Raw genomic sequence first — 26,627 nt, forward strand, 5'->3', positions numbered from 1 at the left:
CGCCACCCCCGTGCAGCGACGGCACGTGGCGCTCCCGGGACGTGGGTCCTCAGACGCCCGCCCCCCGCGAGCGCGGCTCCGCGAGGAGCTTTTTATAGCAGCACCGACCCGCTGGGGGGTTTCTCGCCGCGCTCACGTTACTGTGCGAGTGCGATGTTAAATAAAGACGGGGGAGGAGGGGAGGCGAGTTCAGCTCGCGCCTAATTAAGAGACGGCGTTAACCAGGAAAGCTAAAAATAGCCCCGAACGCCGCAGACCATATAACCGCAGACAGCAATACCCGTGGAAACCTCACCCGCCTCCGCCGTGAATGGGCGGCCGGGCGCATGAATGGGGGAAGCGGCGCGCGGGAGTGAATGGGGCCGCCGAGCCGGGCGGGCGCCGCGGGGGGGCGCTGTGGCGCTGCCGCCGCCACCGCCGCGCGGCAGCTGGAACCCCCGGCCGCGCACGTGCCGGCGCGGGGGTGGGTCGGTGTCACCTGGCGGCAGCGGTGGCGGCGGGCGGGGCGGGCGGCGCGGGGGAGGCTATAAAAGTGTCCCGCCGCGGCACATGCACACTTCGGGGAAACTTCCGAGCCGGAGCGATGGCCATGGGAGAAGCGCCCGCTCCCGCCAGCCGCGCTCCGCCTTAGGGTGGGCAGCCCCGCGACAGAGGACGGCTGCGGCCGGGACCCCCGCCCTGACCTGCCCCCACGGCAGGCGACGCTGGCGGGCCCGCCCGCTACTCCGGCACCTGGCTCTGACTTGGGAAGTGGTGGCTGTAGCAGCGGCAGGATGCGAGTGAACGAGAGCGAGTTGAACAGCACCGTCCTCCCGCGGGACCCGCCGGCCGAGGGCTCCCCGCGCCGCCCGCCCTGGGTGACCTCCACCTTGGCCGCCATCCTCATCTTCACCATCGTGGTGGACTTGCTGGGCAACCTCTTGGTCATCCTCTCCGTATACCGCAACAAGAAGCTGCGGAACGCGGGTAAGGGGCGGCGGGAGGGTCCGGGGGGGCCGCCTGGGGTGGGGAGCTGCGGCTGCGGGGCGCAGCGGTGTGGCCTCTTCTGTCGGTAAAACTTTGCCCGGGTGTGGAACTCCAGGGCTGGGCGCTCTTAGCGTTCGTCCCTGCGAGCAGTTACAGGCTGTGACAGGTGCCAAGGGCTTCGTTTTTCGTACCGAGTCGGTGATGGAGGGGCTGAGTGTATTTTTAGCACCCGCCACCAGATCCTGGTCCTATTTTTAGCTCTCGATAGTTCCCACCTAGCAAAACCGACAAGTAAACCTTACTTAAGAATAAAATTTAGAGATGGTGCTGGGGATGCTGCTGCAGCATACGGTGTGTGTCTGTGCATGCTGGATGCTATTCTGATCGATTTTCTTTGAGTTACAGAAATGCCTCCAGCAACGAATACTATGATTGGAGCTTCAAATCAAGTAAATATTAAGTTATAGACATTGCAGTATTCAGGGAAAGAAAAAAACAAAACAACAACAAAACAATCACCACAAGATAGTGATTTCATTTTTTTTGTTCACCTCCTACTCGCTATCTGGGTCTTTGGGGAATGGGAAACATCTGACAGAAAACAGATCTGGCACATTATTAAAAAATAAATCTCTAATTTTGACAGGATAGGTTCTGTGAGTGTCTGAGTAAATCCCTCTTAATTCATGGATTATTGGTCAGACAGGCTGGAACTTCTTCAGATTCATTCTGCTTTATCGTGTCAGACCAGCTGCTGCGCACATGTACCAAGTCTGTGCACTCAAAGCCCTATGCATCTCTCATTGAAAAAAATCTGGTAGCATGTGAAGAGAGCTGCATTGTTAATGAAAGCAGAATTTAATTCCATGACACCTGAGACACTGCTTGCCTCCCCGCCCCCAACTACCTGTCAGGTTCTTTATTATAGCTCAAGTAAGTTAATTAGCTAGTGGTTTGTATGAGGGGGGAGGGTGTGTGTGGAATTTGAGCCTGGGCTTTGCTATAAGCTAGTCTAATAAAGATAGCTAATACTGGACTTCAGCAAACAGTGGCATGCTTAACTTTCTAAGGTTAAGTCAGGTAGTTCAAACGGATTGTACATTTCAGTTTTATTTGGCCACAGTGGAATGCCAACACACAGAATCAAAAGGAAGACAGTTGTTTTTTTTTTTTTTTTTCCCCTCCCTATATTTGTCACTGATGTAAATTCTAAAAGCTATATTCTCTTCTTGCTTTCATTGATAGAAATTTCATTCACTGGAGCTGGCAAGGTTACACACTGCAATACTATGTATTTGAGAAGAGAATCAGCCTCCAGAAGTCCAAGTCAGCACTTGACTACCTTGGTTCTCAGGGAAATTTTTCAGCTGAAGGGAGAATGGGTTGAGATAGACATGTTACTGGGGTTACTCCAGGGGAAAGGCTGATATTCTGTTCCCCCTCAATTACTGAACATGTACTTCAGTGCTTCCGTGGGGAGTTTACAATACAGATGTGTCTGGTAATAAGTCTGAAATAAATATGATGCCTGTTTTCTGAAAATATAACTGAATCACTGGACTCTGTGTGCGCATATTCTCTACTGTAGGTCTCACATAATGCCTCTTGAATCCCAACACGTGCTCATGTGCTCATTCTTATTGCATTTCTTGTTCTTGCCTTTACTGTCATAGTAACTGTTAAGAACTGCAGCAAACTGGCAACAGTTACCTCCTACAGTTAGGAGAGCAGGGTGTTCTGAACATAATTATTTTAGACTGTAACATGAACTAATTACTGGTTTACCCTCTGAAATTAAGGATTAATTAAAACAAGTAAATACTTGGTACAAGATGGGGAATAGTTTATAGTCTGTTGTAGGAAAAAATAAATAGTAAGTCTTTAAAGTCTTGTCTTCAAAGGGTTGTTTTGTTTTTTGTTTTTTGGTTTTTTTTTTAGTACATGGATAAATGGAAACTTTAGAAAGAACATAATTAATGAGCTTGAAAAAAGGTGTGTGAAGTGTTTTTAACTAATCCTGCAAAAACCTGTGCTCGGGCATAACTTTGCTTAAATGAGCACCACTATTAAACTTGGCATTGAATTAAGAAGGGGTTACTCAGGTGAGTAACTTTATGAGGAAGCATAAGTATTTAGAAAACACTGGCCTGTGTGTATGAAGAAAAGTTTCCTAAATCTTGTTTACACTAAATCAAATTATTAAGGAAGAGATTACATTGAAAATAATCTGATTTATACATACAACTAATTTGTAACTTGCTAATTATAAAGACAGTTACAGCTTTTCACAGACCTGTAATAAGAAATTTCTGATTTTACAACAACCTACATTAATAAGTCTTTTGCTGGCACATTTATTGAGGAAAAAGGACACAGGATGAAAATTCCACTGGAAAAAGGTCAGGGAGGCACAGAAGATACCTCCTGAAGAATATATAATTCACTGAAGACTTTCTTCCTCCTTTGCAAGAGAGGACTAGCAGAAATAAGGAGTATTTTAACACCACCAAAAAGGTAGACATGGTGGGGAAAACATCTTGCATCTCTGCCCCACTCTCTATTATATAAATATTTTTTCAGAAGATAACTACAAATTGAACCTGTGGACTTGCAATTTAAAAAGTGCATTGGGAAATAGTAGGAAGGCCTAGAAAAACCTTCTCAACAAGTGGTATAACCTTCCTGACAGTCAGAAGGTTAGTAAAAGACACTGACCAAAGCAGAGAAATCAGTATCTCAAAGAAGTTTATCTCAGCAAGCGAGGAGTGTCTGATACTACAGACTCCTTCATAGTCACAAGCATGGCTTCAGTAGATGCTCTTCTAGACACAGAAGCTGATGATGCAACTGGTAGGATCCTCTTTTATTTAATGTGCTTGACTTGTAATAAGCTTCATAGTTCTGGTTTGTTTTTTTTTTTTTTTTTTATGGTGACTTTGTAATCTAACAGGCACCTGACACCAATTCAGTTCTGATGGGAACAGCTGTGATTTAATGCTGGCCTACACAAAGACTGAATTAGGTTTATGATGTCTGTGATCTTTTAACATTAGAACAAAGTTCAAGGGAACATTCAAGGCATAAGGATTTTGTCCATATCTTGATAGCATATTCATCCATCTTGAACTTCAAACTGATCTACTTTCTTTGATTAATTTTAAAAATGCTAAGAATAGCTCATTTAAAACATTTTGGTGTAAATCATCTTAATGTGTCTTGTTTTCCATCACTAATATTCATAGATCAGAAATAAGGTCATTCAATGAAAGTTCCACCTGGAAAAGATGAAATAACTAGCCTTAGGGAAGGTGGATTAAAGAACTACTAGTGCTCTTTGCAACAAGTGGAGTGTTTACTTGAAACTATCAACATTGCATCAGAGCATATCAGAAAACTGAAGAGATCATTTAAAGTGATGTATCTGGTAAAACACAGAAATTCAGTGATGGCTAGTATCCTTATGCCTTCGTTGTTACCCACACCAATGAAAACAATGCATCAAGAACAAGGTGAGGGAGCATTTGTAAGTCTTTGACTATGGAGATTAGTTTACCATGTTGCATTGAAATGCCAGTTAATGTGTACCTATCATTTTGGTGACAGGGGAATTTGGGTGCTCAGTGATTGCAGGACTGGACCATTCTTAAGGTCAATGAAGAAAGCTCTCCTGAGTGGTGTTAGCCTTCTTTTCTTTCTCTTCCTTTTGAAACTTCTCTCAGCCTGGTGGGTTGCTTTTTCCTGGGTGCCTTATGTGCTGAGCTCCAAAGGAGCCCTGACCACCCCTTCAACAGATTCCTGTGTTGGAAGGGAGCCTCCAGCAGGCAAGAGAAGAGCCCCAGCAGTTCCACCCTCACTCTTCTGTACCCATCCTGTCTGCCAATGCCTGACACGAGTTGGGATAACACAGGGACTGGTGCCAAGCTGGTAACCAGCAACTGCCATATCAGGGCAGAAAGCTGCATTCGCTCCCTTCTCACCCACCTCTGTTCTGTGTTAGGTGTATTTAGGTTTTTGTACTTTTTGCAAGTTTCCCATGTCCTTGGCCCAAATATTTTGTTGCTAAAACTCCTTTTGCAACTAGAGAAGAAGATGGAGAGGAAGTCTGATGTTGCTGAGGCCCCAAGGCCCTAGAGCAGTGAAGTAAAAGCTATTAATAACTTCACCAGGACTGGACACATGCTTAAACTTAAGTATGTGTTAACTACTTTTCTGAATGAGATGGCAATGAAAAAGGGGAAAAAACCCCAATGTTCATAGGCTAAATCTGCCTCAGCTGCATTAGGTCCAAACCATTCTGTAAAGGCAGCTCTGTGAATGCTCAAAAGAATAATGAACTCAGGAGTAATACTTGACAGAATCTGTAAGATCAGTGAAGTCACTTGGGGAAGAACTAAAGAACACAGCTACTCTTTTTTTTTTTTTTTTTTTTTTTAAATTCAATATTTGTTAAACAGTACAGCCATTGCAGAATTGGGGGATTGGATCTTTCAGCAGAAATTTTATTTTGGAGGCTTTTCAAACTGGCCCTGAGTGTTGGCTTGAGCAGCATAAGAATCTAGTTGAAGAGTGCATTTTTCTGGAATATACATTTTTAAATATAATAATGGAACTGTATTTTGATGAGATTGGAGATCTCATCAGCCTTTTCAGAATATGATTGTTCTTGATGATGTTTTGTTTTATAATTGTAAAATGATAACGTTAAATGGTCTATTAAAGATTTATTTATATAATAAATGAAGCTCCTGTTGTGAATTTGGACTAATGGAATCATTGTTTTTGTCACAGGTGATCCTTGGACTTCTTTTTGTGCCTCGACAGAAAATGGGTAGTCTGACAAATATTTGACTCAAGGGAGATAACTTGTAGAAGATCAAGTTGCAGCACGAATTCAGGGTTCTGCTGAAAAATGAGATGTTGATGACAATGAACGTTTATTTCAGATATGAATAACTTCCAGTATTAAAAATGGTAAGCTGTTTGGAAGAAGGGAGTGGAGATCCTGAATTTTGCCAATTGTTGAACAAAACTCACATAAAAATGCAGTTCAAATAAAGCTGTTCTTCAGAATTATTTTGGTTGAATAATTTACTGAATCAAAGGTTTACTTCAGAAACCTGTTTAAATGGCACTGTGCTGTCAGTGACCAAAGGTAAAGGTGAGTATTTAAAATAATTAATACTCTATTCTTACTAGTATGTCTGTCAAACTCATCTGTTTTTTTTCTTTCTGCAAGATTCTGCATTCTGAAGTTTTTAGAGGCACTACTGTCTCTAGTTTGCTACTGCCGGTGGACAGTGGTACTGAGATGCTATAGTGTTTGCTGACTCTTCTAGGTTATTTTTTGAAGACTTCTCCCTTTTCCGATTAAGTTTTTTATCTTTTATTAGCAATTTCTAATCTGTTTCTTTTCTTACCTCTTTTCTGTTTCTTTTTACAATATCTCCTTTTCTGTCATGTTGTTACATAGATATTTTATGTCTTTCTAGCATGAGACAATATCAGCAAGTCTAGTTTAGTGACAGGGAATGCTACTGACAATAGGCATCCAGTGCTGATATGACAATGTCCATTCTGTCAGTGAGGCTTGCTTTCCTAGAGCAATAAAAATGTTGCAGTGTAAATTCAATGCTATGCATCACAGTTTAATTTTGCAACCTCAATGAGAACCTTGTCACTCTTGCTGTTGGCAGTTTTTCTTCTACTCACATCTCTGAGCTGCCTCAAATTCCACATTTTCCTGAGAAGCAATTACCAACATCTGTTTCAGGAAGACAAGTTAACATGACTTGTTAATGTTTTAACATTTGCCTATTTAACAAACAAATAAACGTGTAGTTAAGTAATGCTTGGGACTATAATACAAATGTTTCTACTAAAAAAGTGTTCTTTCAAAATCCAGCCTTCCTAAAATCACAAAGATGGGCAGTATTACAGTTCAGTGGGATAACCAAGGTTACTCCTTTACATGACAGAATTAAGGTCTGATTATGTTCTTAATTTTAAGAATGGATAAAAGATACAAAAAAACTTTACCAATAACCTTGAATTCAGGTGATAACTATGCCGCAATCTTCTTAATATTTTCTTTTTCAAGTAGAGCAGAAACTAAAGTTAGTCTGTTTACACCTTTCAAATAGTGACTCAGTAGCTTCTAAATAGTGTTGTGGTGTAGACAGGTAAATGTACAGAACTTTATGTCCTGTAGTTTTGTCTTTTTAAGTGAAGTTTGTTATCCATAAAGAGAAGGCAGACTTGAAGACACACCTGGCATTAGAAGATTTTTAGCTCATTCTTTTCATTTTACATCTGATCTAATACAGTGTCAGGTCATATAGTTAGATATGTTTTTTGAAGGATAGTTGTTACCTTATTGATCATCATAAAAATGCAGCTCTTGATATCTCAGAGTCCTATACTTGAGTTGAGGACTTGAATTAGGTTGTCTGGGTTGGGGGAGAGGGCTCAGTTTTTTATCATGGTGGATGCCTCATCTTTCCGTTGCTAGAATTCTGAGATCTAATCTCCCCTAACTCCTAAGGTCCCCTGCTCTCTTAAAACAAAAACAAAAATAATAAATAAATAAATACCACCAACAACAAAAAACACACCAAAAAAAAAAAGGGGGGAGAAGAGAAACAGCTGATTTCAAATCCTGCTGTGTGTGACCAGGCACTGGAATTCTCTATTCAAATATAATACTAACCAGGTGGAAAGTTTTATAGACAGTTTCAGACCGATTATATTTTGTTTTCCTGCCTACACCCTTAAACAGACTATTTAGCTATCTTTGTTCTGTAAATTGGGCAGTATATGTAATTTTTATTTAGGCCTACAGAAACCCCATTCTACATGACGTGTACACATAATCCTAGATGCAGTGTTGAAATATAAAATCTCTTTAAATTGTATTGCGTTGACTTTGCTTTTGAGGTGCAGATGCAAGGTTAGCAAAATTCACTGATCTTCAGGGAGAGGCAACCAAACAGAGGTATCCTGCCCCTTGGTGCTTGATATCAAGTGAGGTCAGTTGGAAATGTTGCTTTTGTTAGTCAGCCATTGCAGCTGCATGCCAGTGTTAGCCCCCTGTGGTTATAGTGCAGCAGTCAATATGACATTTAGCCAGACAAGGTGGCCAGCTCCATAGCCACTGGCCAAACTGATGTACGAGCATGAGTACAGGGATCAGCCTTGAAAACTGCTATCCATTCACACCCTAGAGAAATTTCAGCAGATACCTGCCTTTGTGTGTTTTGGGAAGAATAATGAATGCTCTTTCCCACCTGGGTAGTAGCTATGGATTTCACTCTATGTTCCTGTTTTGCAAACTGAGCGATGAGCAGTTTTCTACTCCATAGTCTTGGTGGGTTTTTTTTGTTTGTTTGTTCATTTTTCAGACACATTCCTTTACCTGTCTGTGTTCGATAAAAAAGAACTGATTTCATTTTCAGTGGTGAAAGAGTATTCTTAACCCAATACAGTTAAGGTATGGACAATTTAATGTTAGAGCTAGTGAAAGGAAAGCACCTCTTTATGTAAATATACCTCATTAACAGCCACTATTTGCTGCTTCAGTCAAACATCACAAAGCCACTTGTAAAATGACGAATGGCAGTACTTTTTATTTTCCTTCAGCACTCTGGATATTTTTTTTTTTAGTAATAGCATCCACAGACCCATTTTGAAAGACTAGATATTGTGGAAAATATGAGACTTACATATCATGAAGAATCAAAATTTGCGTACATGCAGATGAATTGGTTACTTTAGCTGTGTTGTTTCATTTTGGATGAAAAATGGCCTATAAATTAAAAAAAACACCTACTTTTATTAATAGTTTACATGTATTAAACATTAATATGTTTGTCTTAATTATAGTAATTATTTACATTAAAGTTATGTCTCCAGAATATCTCTGGCTGTGTAATTCTAGGGTCTGCCCTGTGTAATTTGCATCCTGTAATGACTAAACCTAATATACAGGTTCACATAATTACAGGTTACTTTACAAAGCCTAGGTTCTTCTCCACATTTCTGTTATTCCACGTTACATCTCCCAACATTCCCTGAATCCATTGCTGAATCAGTTCTTGCTTAAAACAAAGGATTGAAAGGGACCTTCTTGATCATCAAGTCCAATTTACAAGTGTAATAGGTGTACACAGAAATCTTTTCAGAATCACTCTTCACCTTAAGGTATAGCTTTCTTCTTATTCCATCTTAAGAAGGGTATTCTCACTACCTAAACGTATTTTCCATCAGTTTATATGTTTTTGCTATTGTACTGATGTTACTTAACATTACTGAACATGTCTCTATTATTGTAATGAGCGAGAATAAACACATCATTGCTTGGCTGTCATTTTGCTAGTCCAAAAAAAAGCAGATAACAAATTCTATTAGTCTATCTGCAAAATAACCTTTCCTCTTCTGCGAGAGGGCACTACCCCCAGGAATGTGCCTCATCTCTGGAAATACATTCCTTAAAAGCAAAATCCTGGTTTTACTGAAATCAATAGCAAACCTCTTAGAGAGGTCAGTGCCTGTCTCCTTTCACTTTTTTGGCTACAATACTTACCCATGAAGGCTGCTATACTGCTGACAGTCTTAAGCTCAAAATGTGGTAAGCAAAGAAGTCTTTATCATAACTTTGGACTCAGAACAGGGTTTTGGTTGGATCACTGATATCCTTGCAATAAAGTTGATTACAGATCAGGGTCATGAGTGCCTGATCTGCATATCCTGAGGTCGGTGCATCACATAAAGCTGCTTACAATTTAATGTATGGTAGGTATGCAAGCTATGAAGTCTGAGAATTGATGCTTCAAGAACACCCATGGGAATAAAGAAAGCAGAAGAGACTGCCTACTACTGCAATGCTGTCATTTCTAGGTTGTTTTTTGTTGTTGTTTAGCAAATGAATATTATGTTACTTAGGTCAAGGATGGTTTTCTTGTACTAGAGTTGCCTGGTCAGATGACATCAGTTTATCCTTGATGTTACCTTTGTCCTCGTCTGCTTTCTACAAACTTGTAGTTCTTTAGTATGTTCATTAAGCAGAATAAATTTCAGATTTGGGGTTTTGTTGCTGTAGCCTCATTGTATAGATTTTCTAATGATTCTGTTTCCAAATATGACATCATTATATATGTATGATGTTCCTTTGGAAATTTCTCTTACCAATCTGACAGTCTTCAACCACTGTCTTTTCCATTCTTTTGATTTTTTTTTCCCTTGCCTAAAGAAACATACTGTTGACAATCTGCAGTGCTTCATAAACCCATCTCATTCTCCCTTCCTGATGATGTAAGAAATTTCAAGACCTGTTGCTAAGGATTTTCTTAGCATTGGCTGTGTCTTGTTTTGGGGAAATACAGAAACACATATATATTAAAACATATGTAAATCCTACTGGTTTTTACCATGTTGAAGAAGATACTCATACCAAAGGTTGCTTCGTTTTCTGGGGTACTTTGGTTCTACGAATTTACAGATACAGATGCATCTAGAAACATTTCCTCTAATTATCTGGATATTTTTACAGTAAATACCTTTTCATTTTCCTCTTTTTTTTTTTTTTCATTAATGCAGCATCCATTGGCACATTGTAACTCGTATTTTTATGTATTTTTTGTGAATATACACACTGTAGAAATGATAGTCTCTCATATGTAGGAGAACAGTATTCAACATGTCTGACAGGAAGGAAGGACAATAATGTTTCCGTATCTTTCACCTAAACACAGGTGGTGAGTTTAGTTCATGGTATAAATTTGATCAGTTTTAGTGCTTCTGTAATTCATGCTTATTGAAACAGCTCCAACAGGGACTTTTGTATTGGTGTCACATAAACATAGCTCTCACTGGCCAAGCTTATTGAACCCATTCTGCATCCTGTAAGCATCCAGGACATGATCCAGAGTAATCTGCATAATGTTGAGTAAAACAGTTTTTCATCTCCTCTGCTAAGTATGGAGAAGATGGCAGAACCAATTTTGTGTCTTAGCATATATTAAATACCTAATGTAGAACTTAAAATGCAGTCACATTTTCCTGTAGCAAAGGTTTTCAAACACTGTTTTTAGCAAATAATTGGATATTTCTTTTACAAATTTGTCAATGTCCTGCTCCTGCTTTTTGCAGCTCTTGTCCTGATCCCTTTTTCTCTTGCTCATTCAGTGCATCTCACTACTGGGAATCTCTGCAGTGTGTGGTAAGATTGTCAACTATGAACATTTTGTTAGTTGCTAGAAATTTTCATAGTTTTTATGGGATAATACTTGTCTTGCTCATAGACACTCTCCTCCAACAGTATCTACCTAACATACCAACTTTTGTTCAATTATTTTTGGACATACCTAGGAATTTGTCCTGCTTCTGTTCATCATACTTTTGCACTTTTTCTTTGGATGACCTGTACCCACTGAGTCTTATGCTGAAGATGGCATAAAGATTACGACTACTGTATTGAAGAATAACTTTGCACTATCCTTGTTAAACTCTTTGCTGCTGAAGTTGTTTGTTTTCTTTTTTCCCCTGCATTTTTCCATTGAGGGTAGATCTGACAGGTTTTGTCAGAAAGGCTCTTGTTTTAGAGTTGTTCTTTACTTGTGTCTCTCCCTTATGGGATCTATTACACAGTCTGTGAAAGCTGGTTTTAGTACACTCCATAATAATAGAATACTGAGATGTTGCACTGTTCTTAGGGGCATTATGAATACTAGCATTTTAAAAGGACGTTGAGTGCTGCTTCTGCAATTATTCCTGGTAGGAATTTCTAGTGCATACCTAGTGACAACCTGGGGTAGATTGTATGATTGTACCAGTCTTGCCCTTGCACCTTGTTAATACTGCTTGCAGCAATCATTATCTAAAAAATGCCCGAAAGATAAGGCTGTATCTGACAAACATGTAAACGCAGGCGTATGAAGTGAGGAGAGGGGGAAAGAAGCAAATAAGCTAAGTTGAAGCAACCTAGTGGACATAGAATTTACAATCTGCTTGTTGTTGGTTCCTATTTTGTACTGTGGTATCCAATTTGTCACAACAGTGATGCGTCCCTTCATTGTGGGCTTTCCTAGTGGGTCTTCCTTCTCTTTTACTTTTCTCAAGCTATTGCAGCGATGGGGCTTTGCTACCAGAATGCTTACTGGAGTCTAGCTGCCTGAGAACATCTTTCTTGTGTAGACGTAACTTCACAGACTACCAGGAAGCAGTGAATTGGTTTATAAGATCTTTTGCTTATATTCAGTTATTTATATTATCTCCTGTCTCTATATTTACTCAGAAAACTTTCTTGATCAGATTCAAATTTCAGAGAGATTTCACCTGTTTCTGGTTTTTGAATTGGTGACCGTTCGTTGTGATGACTGGGCAAATAAATCTCAAAATAATTAATTTGTTTGTGTCGTTTTTTTATCTATTCTCATACAGAGGTATAAGTAATAGAATTTCCAGTGGTAACATTGAGTGGCAACTCCAGTATACGTTTCATTTAACCTAAAACCCATTCTGAAAACATTTAATAACATTATTTTAAGATTTTGTTTTGTAGGAGCATTTCTACATATGCATGTGCTGAATACAAATGTAGTATGGAATCAAGTACTTTTTCTAGAAAGATTAAAAAGGAAACTTTTAGTATATTGGAATGTTACTGGAAATAACTGTCTAATAATCATCTACAAATTCAAATAATATTATGCCTTCTATATTTAGAAACTCCGAGTCTCTACTGAGGTAAGAAGAGAGTCAGATGAGCTGAAAAGTTTGAAAAGCAGCATAACTGAAGAAGTTAGGTTAACATGTCAGCTATAGTAGTGCACATATGAGGCAGTTATCCTAAAAGCAACCTTCATCTCACAGCTAGAAGTGTGGAATTAGTTATTAGAAGTAAGCTACTATCTTTGCATGTGTACCTACATGGTTCCTTAGGGCTCGAGTCCCTTCTCAGGCTTAAAAGCCCCACAGTCCACTCAGTGAGTACAGCTGTAGTAATAGCACAACTCCTGGTGGACAGAAAGGGCCTCACTGCAAACATTCAGTCATACAAGGTGATTTTAGTCTACAGGTTGTCATTCAGCTAGCAGCCTCAAAATGGTGCTGTTCTCCTCATGCTTTCTTGCTTTCTTTTATTTCTCTTGCTCATGGAAAAGAAATTGGACCCTTCAGAGCCCAGAACATTTTAGGTTGGGTTTTCCTGCAGTTAGCGTCACTTGATAAGTATCCTGGTTTTTATAAGTACCCTGACTTATTTGCCCTGAAATTAGTTATTCAGCTTAGTTTTTAGCTCCGACTTGGAATTCTTCTCAGCTACCATGCAAAACAGTACAGCTACTTCAATAATACTTCTGTGATTTTCTTAGGAAGATTAACTGACAAATGTTCTTTGCTTCTTGCTGTTTCAAGTTCTGATTTGTATTATGGCCACTGGAAAAAAAAAGGTCTACTTGGACTTAAGCTGTTTAAACCAGTATGTAATACTTCGTTCATTGTCCAGACAGATTATTTATTTTAATGAGTCAGCATTGCCTTCAAATTCCATGGTGTACTGGCACTGTTCTGAAAAGGGGGACTGCGGAAAACAGGATTAATATGAGTCTTGAAATTAGTTTCAGTTAAGTGGAGCAAATGGTAGAATAATTTTGAACCTAAAACTTGGAGGGACCTGAAATTTCTATTTGCTAGTTTTGTGAATTCAGAAAAAAATCAATGCAAGTTTCCACTGCTAACCAATTACTTTTACTTGTACAGCTAACTATTGTTTGGGACTAAACTGTTTTCTCTGATATACCATAAAGCCCTTTGAGCAGTACATTATACAAACTATCGAGACCAAAAAATAGGCAACAGAAGTGTGTAATGAAATAAGAAGAGTAAGGCCTCTTTAAGTATGGAACAAAAAATTCCAATGATAGATTTTTCAAAATTCTAGTATTAGAAAGATCTGGACTCAGCTGTAGTTAAAAGTAGTGACTCTCTTTTAAGGTCCTGTGTGCTCCCTGGACATAATTCTGCTCAAACCTAATTAGACACAAGGCCTTTGACTTTGGAACTGCAGATGCCAGGGATGCCAAAAGATGTTATAGATACTCAGTTTTCAGAGCTTGTGAAGTTCTCTAAGAGCCTGTAATACTTTGTGACTGAGATTTGGACAGTGCAAAAAATTAGTCCAGGACAAGCAGCATACTAGATAACATGCTGATTTAAGATATAGATGGAAAATGCAGTTACATACAGGCATGCTGTAGGCAGAGTTAATAATATATTTCATGAAGAAAGACTAGGGTGACCTCTGATTCCCTTCTATACAAACTGGAATAGGAAGATGACTTTAAGTTCAATTTTTTTCAACTGAAGTAGTGCTCAGCATAAATTTGAAAGTATTTTCCAAGAAATTGATGTATCGTCTGGAATTGACTGCAATCTGTTTTATTTTGACCTATACTGTTTGTATATTTGTTAACATTTCTTTGAGGCATATGTAGTGATAAGTAATTTATTCTCAACTGAAAATCTTATGTTGCAACTGTGTCTCTCTTGTTACAACTACTGTTGCAGTATTGTAAAAGCCCAGTTCCTAATCCATTTTTGGACTTCACTTTTTGAATGATACTGGCTTGTGCGTAACACCCCAGTTCTGCTGTTGAATTTACCTGTACTGATGCTTTGTTATGTTCCCATGAACAGTTCCCAGCTTCATTCTGGAACAGTCTTTTTTTTCTCAGCAGGGCAGTCAGTGATTCTTTATTTGAAATAACTGTCCAGGGAATGTAATATTCTACAGCACCTATGTGCCATGTGCCTCACTATGACTGCAGCTTTTCTGTCAATTCTTTCACTATGTCCTTGATGTTATCTCATCCATCTTGCTATTTTCTGTCACTGCTTTCTTCAGTGCCTCGTCATATTTTCTGAATTTGTATCATGTTCTTAGCTATTACATAGATGCCTGTAGTATCCCTGAATTAGTCTCTTAGTTCTTTTGTGGAAGTATGCCACTATTCCATAGTTGACTTTATCCCCAAAAGAATAGGAAGAAATGTGTAATAGTGTGCCTAGTCTAGCTGATTCTTCATCTTTTTTTTTCCTTATCCAGAATAGTTAATTTGTTTTCACCACCTATTTGATCTTAAATGCTTGTGGTTATGTGCATGGACTCTTCTTATTTCTTAATACCTATGTTAGGATCTTCTAGATCAATACAAGTTGTTGTTGGGAGGATAACTTAGGGCTATGCTATTAACCTTTGTTGTGACAAATTCATACGACTATGGTTCTTCCCTTTCTAGGTGTATTTCTGAGTCCAATCCATGTTTCTGAAATGTGTATTTTAAGGGAGTATGTGAATCATTACAAATGTACAATGCTCAGGAATGCCCTTAGCCCCTCAAAGAATTTCAGATACTGCACAATTAGATTTATTTCAGTGATGGATGCTTTTCTTCAGAGCATGCCTAGTTTAGCATATTTAAGCTCAGCAAAAAGAAATCTTTTCTGCTCCAGTGGCACTGTAGAACTTTTCGAGAAAAAGTATTAAGAACCGTTCTTATTCTGGACTGTTGCTTCCACTAAGGTAATCTCACCTTGGGCTTTTTGAATCCCTTCACATCTTACAAGCACAATGTCAGACTACCAGGCTACCTTATCTGAGGGAGACCTGTTATCACTATAAAGTGAGGATCCATAATCATGCAATACACTGGCTTCAGTCTGATTGAGGTTGATCGAAAGAAGATTGAGAGATACATTCTCTAAATACAGTCGAGGATAATAAGTTTCTCTGAATTCCAAGATTTATATGTGATTTATTTTACAGTACTTTAGAGCTGAGGCAGAAATTTGTGAATCTACCTTTTGGGTAAGTCATCTATTCTGAATATGGCAGATTGTGATATTTTTTACATTTGTGATCCATTACTTCAACACTTGTGTCTGTATATAGACCCAGTTGTGCAGGCTGTTGTATATATTCCATGTGTATAATTATATACATTTATTTCTGACTTTCAAGTTTGATACTGTCCCTGCTCTTTTGTGAGTGGTCTATGAGTCTGTCAGTATGCAATTCAGTCTTAATTTTCCCATAAATTTTTAAAACAATTTTTGTGCAGCTTGTGAAATTCTGAAAATGTACCTTGCATGTAGCAATAATGATAACTTTAGAACACTTGAGTTTTTCTCCAAAAATCCTTCCATATAAATGTCTTTTGTTCACAAAAGTGTTTTATTCAGAGAATATATGTACAATACACCTTTGAAAATGAATTATAGGATTAGGTGTTCTTTCGTGATCATGTACTCATGCAATTTCCTACTTAATTTTGCACAGCTGTTTTTGAATTAGATGGTACAGTGAAGATAAACATTAGAAGATGTTTGGTTTGTTTTTCTCTGGAATTGTTCCAAACATAACATTTTGAGAGGCATCAGTTAGAAGGCAAAGTTAGTGGAGTTCACAAGACTGTGACTCACCTGACCTGTTGGGTTCCACAACAGCAGTTTTTTCAGGATAACTGTAATGAAACGTTTGTTACTGCATTACGGGTATTGGATACTATCAGATAGATTATGTTGCCTCCATAAAGTCTTTACTTCCAGTATTACCATATAATGCCATTTTAAACTCTTTATTTACCTCTCTTTTGATCTAGGTACATCATGGAGATCGCTGAATTAAATATATGAATTGGTTACTAGTAATACAAAGTTCAAAAGGTTATATGAATTCTTTTCATTTTCTGTCAGCCCCTTTAGCCATGCCATTTAATTGACTTTTTTGCCTCATATTGCCTAGTTTCAGTGAAAATACAGCTTTTGGATATTTCCACTCTGTGCCTCAAATGACAGTTCAAATAATGTCTAATATGCCCTAGAATGCATCTTCTCTCATTTTTTGCACCAGTGCCTAAAGTTGATGGTGTTTCTCACGGAGCTGGCCCTAAAATCTCCATGTTACCAGGTGACATAAGTGTTGTCATCTCTTCCACCATATTTCCATAGCTTTCCATACTGTTCAAATCAGAAACTTCACAGGAGACACTGGACTCTGCTGAAAGCAGGAGATAAGCTTGAGGCACATTTTTATGCTTGCTAAAATTCTGCTTGCTAACATCGACGAAGTTAACATCGAATTGTACATATGTGAAATCAGTGACCAGCCCCTCAATTTGGCCAAAACCCACTTTTCTGTACTTGCTGGGAAAGCCTCCAGTGCTTCTTATTTACAGACAGCTTTGTCTTTTGTCTCCTAAGACCAGCACATCTGATGACCATGCTTAGAAGACTGCAGGTTATCTGTGAACAGATTTATAGTAAGAAATTCAGGTCTCCTTTAGCTTGTGAATTTTAAAATTTCTAATAAAATTGCTTATGTCCTTGTAAACAAGTTGAAAGACCAGTTGACAGTGACTATGTGTGTGTGAAAATTCAACTGACAGCTATAGAGTAGTCATAAAATATAGGTATGACATAGCTTTTAAATCATTGCAAGAATTGCAATGCTTGCTATTACAGTTATGGTCTTTGCCACATAAACTGCAGACATTAAAACTATTTAGAAACTTTCTGTTCTACTGGCACATGTTTACTACACTGATGTCAATTTTAAGAGACAATAAATGACTTTGGCTTGAAAGTAATCCTCATGGAATTAACATGCTTTTTTACATTAGAATATTAGTCTGGGATGAGCAACTAAATGTTCTCTCTCCCAAAAGCAACAGCAAATCAGAGTCCTGAAAAAAAAATTCTCTGAACAAACTCAATAGCAAAGCTGAGGTCACATAGAGTAAACCACAAATCAAGCTCCTAGCATGACTCAGAGATTTGTTAATACAGCTGTAAACAGATTTTCTAAAAAGCATTGAAGTGGTCCCTCTGTTGATATGCAGTGGTTTAAATATTGAAACTATCATGACCAGTACAAGGGGAAGGTGCAAATTTGGAAACAGTATTTTGTTTTAACTTCCATGGGCCTTATCTACTAATTTGAAAAATTATTTTCTAAACCATAGGGAAAAGATGAAAGAGACTTACATTTATGATAACAGAAATGAAAGTACATAGCAATAGGAATAATATTTGCCAACTTCATGCTTGTTTATACTGCGTCTGTTGTGGATTGAGCTTCTATGTAGCAAACATTGCAAAAGCACCAAAAAAAGAGGTCCCTATTGAAAGGATTGTAATCAAGTAATTAGGAATTGTGTTGGTGCAATTTTTTATTATTTCAGGTCTGATCATAGCAGTATTCTGGAATTCTCTGCTGATCAGTCATTCCAGATGTGTGTCACAGCTATAACTTGTATTAGAGTAGGATAAGGCATGTGGCAGGCTGGAAGCCTTCTTAGTATATCTATGTATGCATTTATACTATGCATATCATATGCTATGGGTAATATATATCCCTCTTACATTACATCTTTTATGTTGCCCGGAGCAGCATCCCTTACAAACTGTTCTTTTCACTTTAGTGTCATATTTCATCTATACGATGAAAATTCAAAGCCATCTGTCCCATTGAATTCAGCTATGCTGATTTTTTTTACATTGAATTGAGAGTTTCACAGTAGATTTTAATAGCAGTGGCATTGCCCACATTTTGTTGTGTGACAGTGGGGTGTCTGTACCACCACAGAGTTTGGTAGTTTCCTTCTTAATCTGCTTTAAATTGAACAAACAGATCCTTGACTGATGTTAATGTTCTCAGCTTCTACAGCTGTGACAGTCAGCTGCAGCTGATGTTACACACTCCTCCTGAAATGATCTTTGCCTATTTAAATTGAATTTCAAGCCATAAGAAGCTATGGTGTTTTCTTATTCAATATGACATCTGCCCACTCAAGCCAAAACAGAACTTGATTGGATACTATCAGCTAGATTAAATGGCCTCCCTTCAAAAATCTTTGATTCCATATAATGCCATTTAAAACTCCTTACACACTTTCAGTGTGCTTTACATCATTGCAGAGGCTTCAGAGAGCACATGGATTGGTCAAGCAGTCCTCTAGACACCTTTGGAGCTGCAAACTATGTAGGGTAGATGGAAATCACCCATGCTATGTTGTGCATGTGACTAAGCGCTAGAGGTAAACGACAAAAGTTCCGTACCAGGAACTGGAGCTTTGCAATGTGTGATATGCGCATGCATGCTCTGCATCCCGTTTTACTCTTCCCCATCCACTTTTCAAAGTCCTTGACAGACTATGGTTCTGCAGTTCAGTTCAGTTTTCCACTGAGGTGGAAAACAAGTACCAGCTTCTCTATCCTCACTGCAGAGTAGAAAGAACAGCAGAACAGTTGAGCTCTACAGGAGTATTCCTGAGACAGACTCTCCAGCTGAAGGGTTTCCAGTGCATGTACCTCCTGTACTGCCATGGGCATGCATAGAGTTCTGAAGATCTGTAATTATTAGTGAATGTTTTCATTCCCTGCAGTGGAGGGATTTTTTTGTGTTGTGGGAACTACTGACTGGAGAACAGTCCATTCTGTCTGCTTCAGGAAAACATGGGTAGGTTAGCAAGGCTTTACAGTTTGCTAAGGACCTTCTTAGAAACTTCGTTCCTGCTGTCTTTCAAATATAGTTACCCCACGTGGGGCTCAGATGATGTTTCTTTTTCTTTTTTCACATGACCTTTTTTTGTACAAGTGAAGGAGCGGGGAGGTGGTCACTGCTGGGTTTTTTTATTGTTGATTCTTCAGACAATGTTCTTTTTCTGTGCAGTTCCATTTCCAACAGAAACATTTTAAGGATGTGAATGCCCCAGTCTAACAATGCTTGTTCTGGAAGCAGATTTATGTTTAGTTGCTTTGCAGGTCTTGGGGTCAGCTGTGTATGTCACTATTGGAATGCTTGAAACTTAAAGTCATTATGGAGATTTTTTTTGTCTTCCTTTTTTTTTTTTTTCCTTGTCTCAACTGAACTTAGAATTCAAATGTTTTTGAGAGCAGCAAATATTCAGGACACACAAAATGCTGCCACTGAATTTGCAGTGAGTCCCCGAAATACTTAATTTATTTCAGATAGTTCTGTCTTCAACTTATTGCAACACCTCCACAAAAGCAGAGCATGATTGATGTATTCAACATCTAGGGAAAGAAAAAAAAACTAGCCTCAGTGCCAGTTACACTTGAGAAGAAGAGACAAATGTATTTTATTTTATATCCAGATGCTCAAGGCACTTTCTGCTCAAATGACTCTATTCTTCTTCTGGTAAACAAAGTATCCAAAATGAAGTTCCTAATACACATTTTTAACAATGGTAACTGGAATAGTTCTTATGTCACTGTATCTACTTCCCTAGTATGTCCATGTTCCAGTCACTCAAATCCATGGATTTATCTAAAATCAAAATCAGTTCCAACACAGTGCATTCCCCTTTGGCTTATCCTCAGCTGCTTGAATTGTCACGAAAGTCATATTAATAGAGGCAGCTGCTTTTCATCAAAATAAAGTTTGTGATGCTGTTCTTTGAGTACTGACAGGTCAAATCTGTGCACATCAATTGCAATCCAAAGTTCAAACGGAGCTTTCAGTGATAAATTTTCTGGGGTTTATTTGTCTTTGTTGCTTTAAAGTTAATTTACGGGTGATTTTATTCCACAATTTTAGTATCCATTTTACCCCATCTTTGAATGTTTTTCAGCTCTTATTGCTGTTTTTAAGCTGCCAGGTTTTTTCTGATTCTGGATGGTTTGCAAAAGACAATTCTGACCATTTCCAGCAAGCAAATTACTTCACTGTTTTGTGCCAGTGATTCCTTTTGCCATCATGTCCTTTAAGCTAAATGGCACTTTTTGCAGATTTTTTTATCCCAAAATTTCCAAGAGCATGACTGTCATAAGAGAATGCCATCTCCAGAAAAGGGATAAAGTTACTAGCTGTTGGACTGTCAAGCCAAACCTGCCTGACAAGTATGTTTTGTCAGTGGTATTATTAACACCTGCATGAAGCAGAAGGTCTTTTTAGAGTACATGTATATTACAGAATTACAGAATGTTAAGGATTGGAAGGGACCTCAAAAGATCATCTAGTCCAATCCCCCTGTCAGAGCAGGAACACCTACATGAGGTTACACAGGAATGTGTCCACACAGGTTTTGAATGTCTCCAGAGTAGGAGACTCCACAAACCCCCCTGGGCAGCCTGTTCCAGTCCTCTGTCACCCTCACTGTGAAGAAGTTTCCTCTCATATTTAAGTGGAACCTCTTCTGTTCCAGTTTGTACCCATTGCCCCTTGTCTTATAATTGGTTATCCAGAATAGAAAAATCTCTCACATCAGTGTTTTCAACAGTTTGGAAAATATATAGCCACGGTGATTGCTGTCTGATTTCTACCTGGCAGATTCCAGTGGCTGAAAAAAGACCTAGGACATTATGGTGGCACTTGAACTTTGTGTGGGACATATAAGCATGGTCTTAAATAATTTAAGGTACTCAGTAACTTACAATATATGTTGACATTTTTTTTTTTCTGGTTGGAAATTTACATCTGTTCCACTCTATCTGCCTTCAACCTCTCAGTCTTTCGTGCCCTCAGAATGAAATATTAGTAGCTGTCAGCATACTAGATATGTCAAATTCTGGAGAGTTGAGGGCAAACAGCTGTTGTAGGTATTCCAAGGAGTCAATTAGTCTGCCTCTTATTCTACCTAATACAGGATTAGCTCTACCAACATGACCCTGAAAAAGTATGTCCTAGGTTAATTCATTATTGTATTTCAGAATCAACTTGCCTATTTCCGTGCAGTAGGGTTATGGAATAAAGACTGATTTTTGCATCTGTGCATACAGCAACTCCTTTCTCATTCTGTTCAGGAAATGTTGTTTCTCTTCCTGTTCCTCATGGCATGTGGAATTGATGATGATAATTCTCTTAAGATCTCCCTTCAGTCTCTGAGAGGCCTATCTTTGTCATGTATCTGTGTCACATTGAAAGATTAAACACACAATCATCTTCCAGTAGCATATAATAATTTTTCTAATAACATATAATCATTTTTCCAATAAAATAATATGAGAAATATTCACTTGGCCTTTATCCTTCACCTACGACTTTGTGAAGAACTTTGTCAAAAGGGTTTGACCAATTAGAAACCTTCTTTGAATCTTTTTGAGGTTTATGACAAAAAATGTCTGCATAGGTTGGAATGCTCACAGTTTTGGAAGGCAAAATCTTTCATTTCAAACTACATTGTATTTTTATGCTTTAAGATACATGAGTATTTCGTAAAAGGAAAAAAATTACTGCGTGATATTATTACATCTCTTTTGAAAATAATAAGGTTTTTTTATTGACAGTTTGAGAGTGGTAAGATACAGCTTAACCTTGGCTGTCAACACCGAAGGTTCTGCACTTGTCCATTAAAAATAGTCTTTGTCTTCTTGTGGAAGTTTTTGGTTTGGTTTTCCCTGTAAGTTGTTTCCAGCACCGTACTGATGTTGATGATGCGTAACTCTATCAGAATTTTCAGAACCTTGTTACGAAAGCTTGGAAAATTTGAAATTTTCCCAAGTTCACCTTTAGATTCAGATTCTGTTTATGTTTAGGTTTGGGGAAATTTCTTTTAGTCTTTGTGATGATGACCAAGAAAAGCACCCTGGTCTGTTGACACTTGAGTTGTGATAATAGGATCCAACCTTGCCTGATTACACAAGTCATTGTCTAGAACAGTTGTCTGCCTTTGCAGATGACGTGTAGAAAAATGACAGAAAAAAAAGTAAAGAAGTATCTTTTTAGCTGCTTTTCGTCCTGCTGATGATAAAAAGGGTAAATATTGTTTCTTCTGTTGCTGGTCTCTGAGACATTTAATTAATCTGTTTTGTGCATAAGCTAAACAAATGAATACCCCTAGAAGCAAAACTTTCTTTTTCACCTAACAAGCCCTACATATTTTCTACTTATTCTAGGACTGACAAAAGTGATCCAGCATTTTTACATGTGTCTTGTCTCCTTTCTTACATGAAGTCTTAGTTTCATCAGCCATGATTTTAAATAGGAAAAATGACACTTCCGGAAGAAAAACTCTGTAACAGTTCTTTGGTAGATAACTCTTACTATTATTTAGTCTTTTCCATCTCCTGAAATCTGATTTCAGGTACTCTGTTTTGAAAAAAGTTTTCTAACAAAGTGTGTAACAATAACTCTTTATATCTAATTGAATCTGAAGTTATTTGGAAAACAGTATTAAGATGATAAAGTCAATTTTGTGTGACCCTTTGTATTTGGAAGGAGGAGTGAATGGCAATATTAGAACAATCATGAAGTATGTAGCAAGTCATGATAACCAGTGTAAAACATCAAATGCTTGAATTGGGCTAACACATCAATGTTTAGTAAAGAAGCTGAACCTCAGTAGTTCAACCCCTAAATCAGTTTTGATCCAGTTTTGTTGGGGTGTTTTCCTAAAGTCTTAACCTTAATCAGCTTCTGCTTTACAGTCAGTGGACAGCTCAGCCCATTATCTTTGCACCATTCAACCTGTCAGAATTCATTAACTTGCCATCTACAGAGAACTCCCTCTGCAACCAATTGCTGGTTAATTCATCTCCAGCAAACTCTGAGGGATTTTGTTAAAGAGCAATTTTAGGCAAAGTATTTGATTTATACTTCCTTTGACACTATTTAGCCAAAGGTTCAACAAATGTCAGATTTTTACAGCTCACCCAAGCTTGGTAAGATCTTTTGCTTCCTGAGATTTTGAAAGTAATCTGTGAGCAGTGATTTTGGCAGTGGGTAAATACCACAACAAAAATCTTGTGTGTTATTGCATCGAACTGTTTAGCACTTTTTTCCCTGTAGGGCAATTATCTTCATTAAAGGAAAATAAAATAATAAGTTGCAGCATCTTTCAGTTTGCTACTTCTGTGAGAGACATTCATTACTTGATGTACATGAAGCATATTTTTCTGAGATTGCTACAGGGCATTGAAACTTTCTTTTCTAGAAATAGTTTCTTCATTTTTGTTAAGCCTGATATACTTTTGTAAGAATGCCTCCATTAGGATGACCAACATCCTCTTTAACTGAAAAACAGCTATTTGATTCCATTCTTATACTGGAATGCTAAACATTTTAAATAATAATAGACTTTAGTATTGCATTTGAGTTTATTTATAAAATGTCTCTAAAAATTATACGCCTTCTCTTGTTGCCTTCATAGGACAGTCATAATAAAACAAACTGTCATATGTAGGAGTTCTTTATCCTGAATGTATCCTCCTCCACTAATAGTTTTTAGGCCAGAAAATACTTAAGCAATTGTCTGAACAGGGAAAATACAGTGTTGTTTCAAAAGTCTACAGATCTTTGACAGCTACAAACTTTTGAAATTTGAGTAATATGTTTGAGAGATTGAACAGAGTGTAGAAGTCTTATTTTAGACACTGTTTACTGGGGGTTTGTTTAGTATTAATTTCGAACTCATATCTCTGCTTCTTGAACAAGAATGGGTAGTATTCATATTTGTCATTCTTATTTTTTTGTATCTGGGATTTATATCATAGTTGCTCTCTTTTTTGGGGTGTCATTTAAGAATTCTGCTGTGGAGTACCAACCAAAGTACCTCAGGAGTACAGTATGAGAGGCCTCTATAAAATCAGTGGAAACAGCTCAGAAAGCTGGTCAGCTGAAAAAAGATTCTCCATCACGTTTTTGCAAAAAAACTCAGAGGTTCATAAGAGTGCCATTCAGATGGTTGATAATGAGCACTATTACGATTTTTCTGAGAGCCATCTTTTTCTCATTAGATAAACATCTGGCTGCTACTTACTCTACTAGTAACTATTTCTGGTTTTTAGTTTTGTTACTGGGATAGCTACTCATTCTTATAAACATATGGCATGCCTGAATCACTGAGAGGAAGAGAAATGTCTATGACCTATAGCAGAGAGGAAGCACGGTGAGAGGTTTCATTGAAAAGGTTTTTGTATTAATACTCCTCCCATGTTTCTTGATAATCTAGCTTCAGAAGCTGGATGACAGGATTTTCATGAAGTTCATCAAGGAGAAGTGCACATGATTTTAGCTCACTACTGGATAGCCGTAAATTACCTATTACCTTATGCCCTTCATGAGCCTGAGAATGGGAAGAGGGAAGAAATGGTGTATGTGTAATCTTGTTGTATGAACAGATAAACATGAGTGGTTTTCCTTTTGCCTTTCCTGATAAAGAGCAGCTGGAGAGTAGGCTGAGTGTTCAAGAGTGAGCTTGCTCTCTTTGACAGCATATCTTCAGGGGAAAAAAAACCCAAAAACCAAAACTACAAAAAAATCATCAGGAGAAACAATGTTCAAAAGTTGCCATTAACACCAATTTGGAAAAGTTAACTAAATTTCTGTATCTGAGGTAAGATTTGTGCAAAGGGATAATAAATTTTACTAAAATAAGAGCTGGACAAACCATACAGACTTCCAGGCATAGACTCCTCCCATGAGATTCATCAAGAAGCAGCAAAACCCAGGCTAAGTCTCATTTACACACAGAGGTTTTTAGTTTAATGTAATTATACAATAGATTGTAAATTTTGTATACTCCATGCAGGAGATTAGAAACATTCCATTGTTTAGTCTGTTTCTTTTTATCATATTTACCTCTTACTGGTTGTATTCAGAGAACAGACTCTCAGGCCTATGAGAAAGTCCGGTTGCTGTAGTGACATTCAAAGCAGCAATGAATGGTTCTGACCATCTATTCTCCAAAGCACTCTACACAGACAGGAAAATTCCATATGCAAAGCATCTACTATAGGTTCCTGCTTTTCTCTGTTGACTCTACAGGACTCATAACGACAGAAACAGATAGCAGTCATTTTGAATTGCATTTCTTGAATTTAGCTGCTCTAGCAAGTGCTGGTATCAATCTATGGCTCCACTGTATTAAATTTATAGAGACAAGCTCAGGTGGAGCAGATCAGACTCTGACTACAAATTAACAGGTGTTGGCTATTCCCAAAAACAATGGCTTTGTAGTACAGGTGGTACTGATATCTCTGAAGGTGTAGAATTTTTGTAGATTTTCAATATGAGTTGCAATCTATATTTGCTACAATTGCTTCTAGCTCAGTAGTATTATGTTACTTCAACTCGTGAAGTTTCTGAAGATATGTCTTTTCCTCAGTTTCTCATTTTAATAAGGAATTCAAAGCCCATTGACATCAACAAGGAAACTTTTCTTGATTTCAGTGTGAGAATTCGGTCTGATATTAATTCTTCACTAGGAAATAATTTCAAAATAACCCATTAGGTCTAACAAAGACTTCGAAATGCTCGAAATTTAAAAGAAATCTTAATAAATTAACTAAAATATTGTAATTATTCAAAAATGCATTAAACTAGTTGTAATTTCCACTACCAGACACTAGAGGGGAAAAATGTTCTGTGTTTTAAGACCATCAAGATACAAACCAAACTGTAATGTATTCCATTTTATGCCTGACTTCTCAGAGTAAGAATGCAGTCGCTTATAATAACATTTGTTAAAGATTTTCTTGTTGTAGCAGGAAGTGATTAATTATACTGTAGTAATGTAGCTACTGAGTCATTGAATTAGCACTCAGATCTGAGAGAACATGAGATTCATAACAGTATTCTTTACTAAGCAGTCAGCTGGTATTTAGATGTGATACAGTCTGATTTTTTAATCCTTACAGAAGCCGAAAAT

At 38.0% G+C, this 26,627-nt stretch overlaps 1 protein-coding gene across 2 annotated transcripts in view; it reads left to right on the plus strand.

Annotated features, from left to right (window-relative positions):
• Positions 1-472: 472 nt before the first annotated feature.
• The window catches only part of MTNR1A (melatonin receptor 1A), a 57,087-nt gene continuing 30,932 nt past the window's right edge, over positions 473-26,627 (plus strand). Inside the window, exons 1-3 of one of the 2 annotated variants that reach the window (XR_011738786.1) lie at positions 833-966; positions 2,212-3,816; positions 5,755-8,878. Coding sequence is in view for 1 of the 2 variants with exons in the window: in XM_065837860.2 (XP_065693932.1) it covers positions 774-966 (193 nt within the window). In the remaining variant the exon portion in view is untranslated. Of the gene's footprint in view, positions 967-2,211; positions 3,817-5,754; positions 8,879-26,627 lie in introns of those variants that run through there. The other variant, XM_065837860.2, reaches the window with a different exon arrangement.

This window comes from Patagioenas fasciata, chromosome 4 (assembly GCF_037038585.1).
Source record: "Patagioenas fasciata isolate bPatFas1 chromosome 4, bPatFas1.hap1, whole genome shotgun sequence".
Lineage (NCBI taxonomy): Eukaryota > Metazoa > Chordata > Aves > Columbiformes > Columbidae > Patagioenas > Patagioenas fasciata.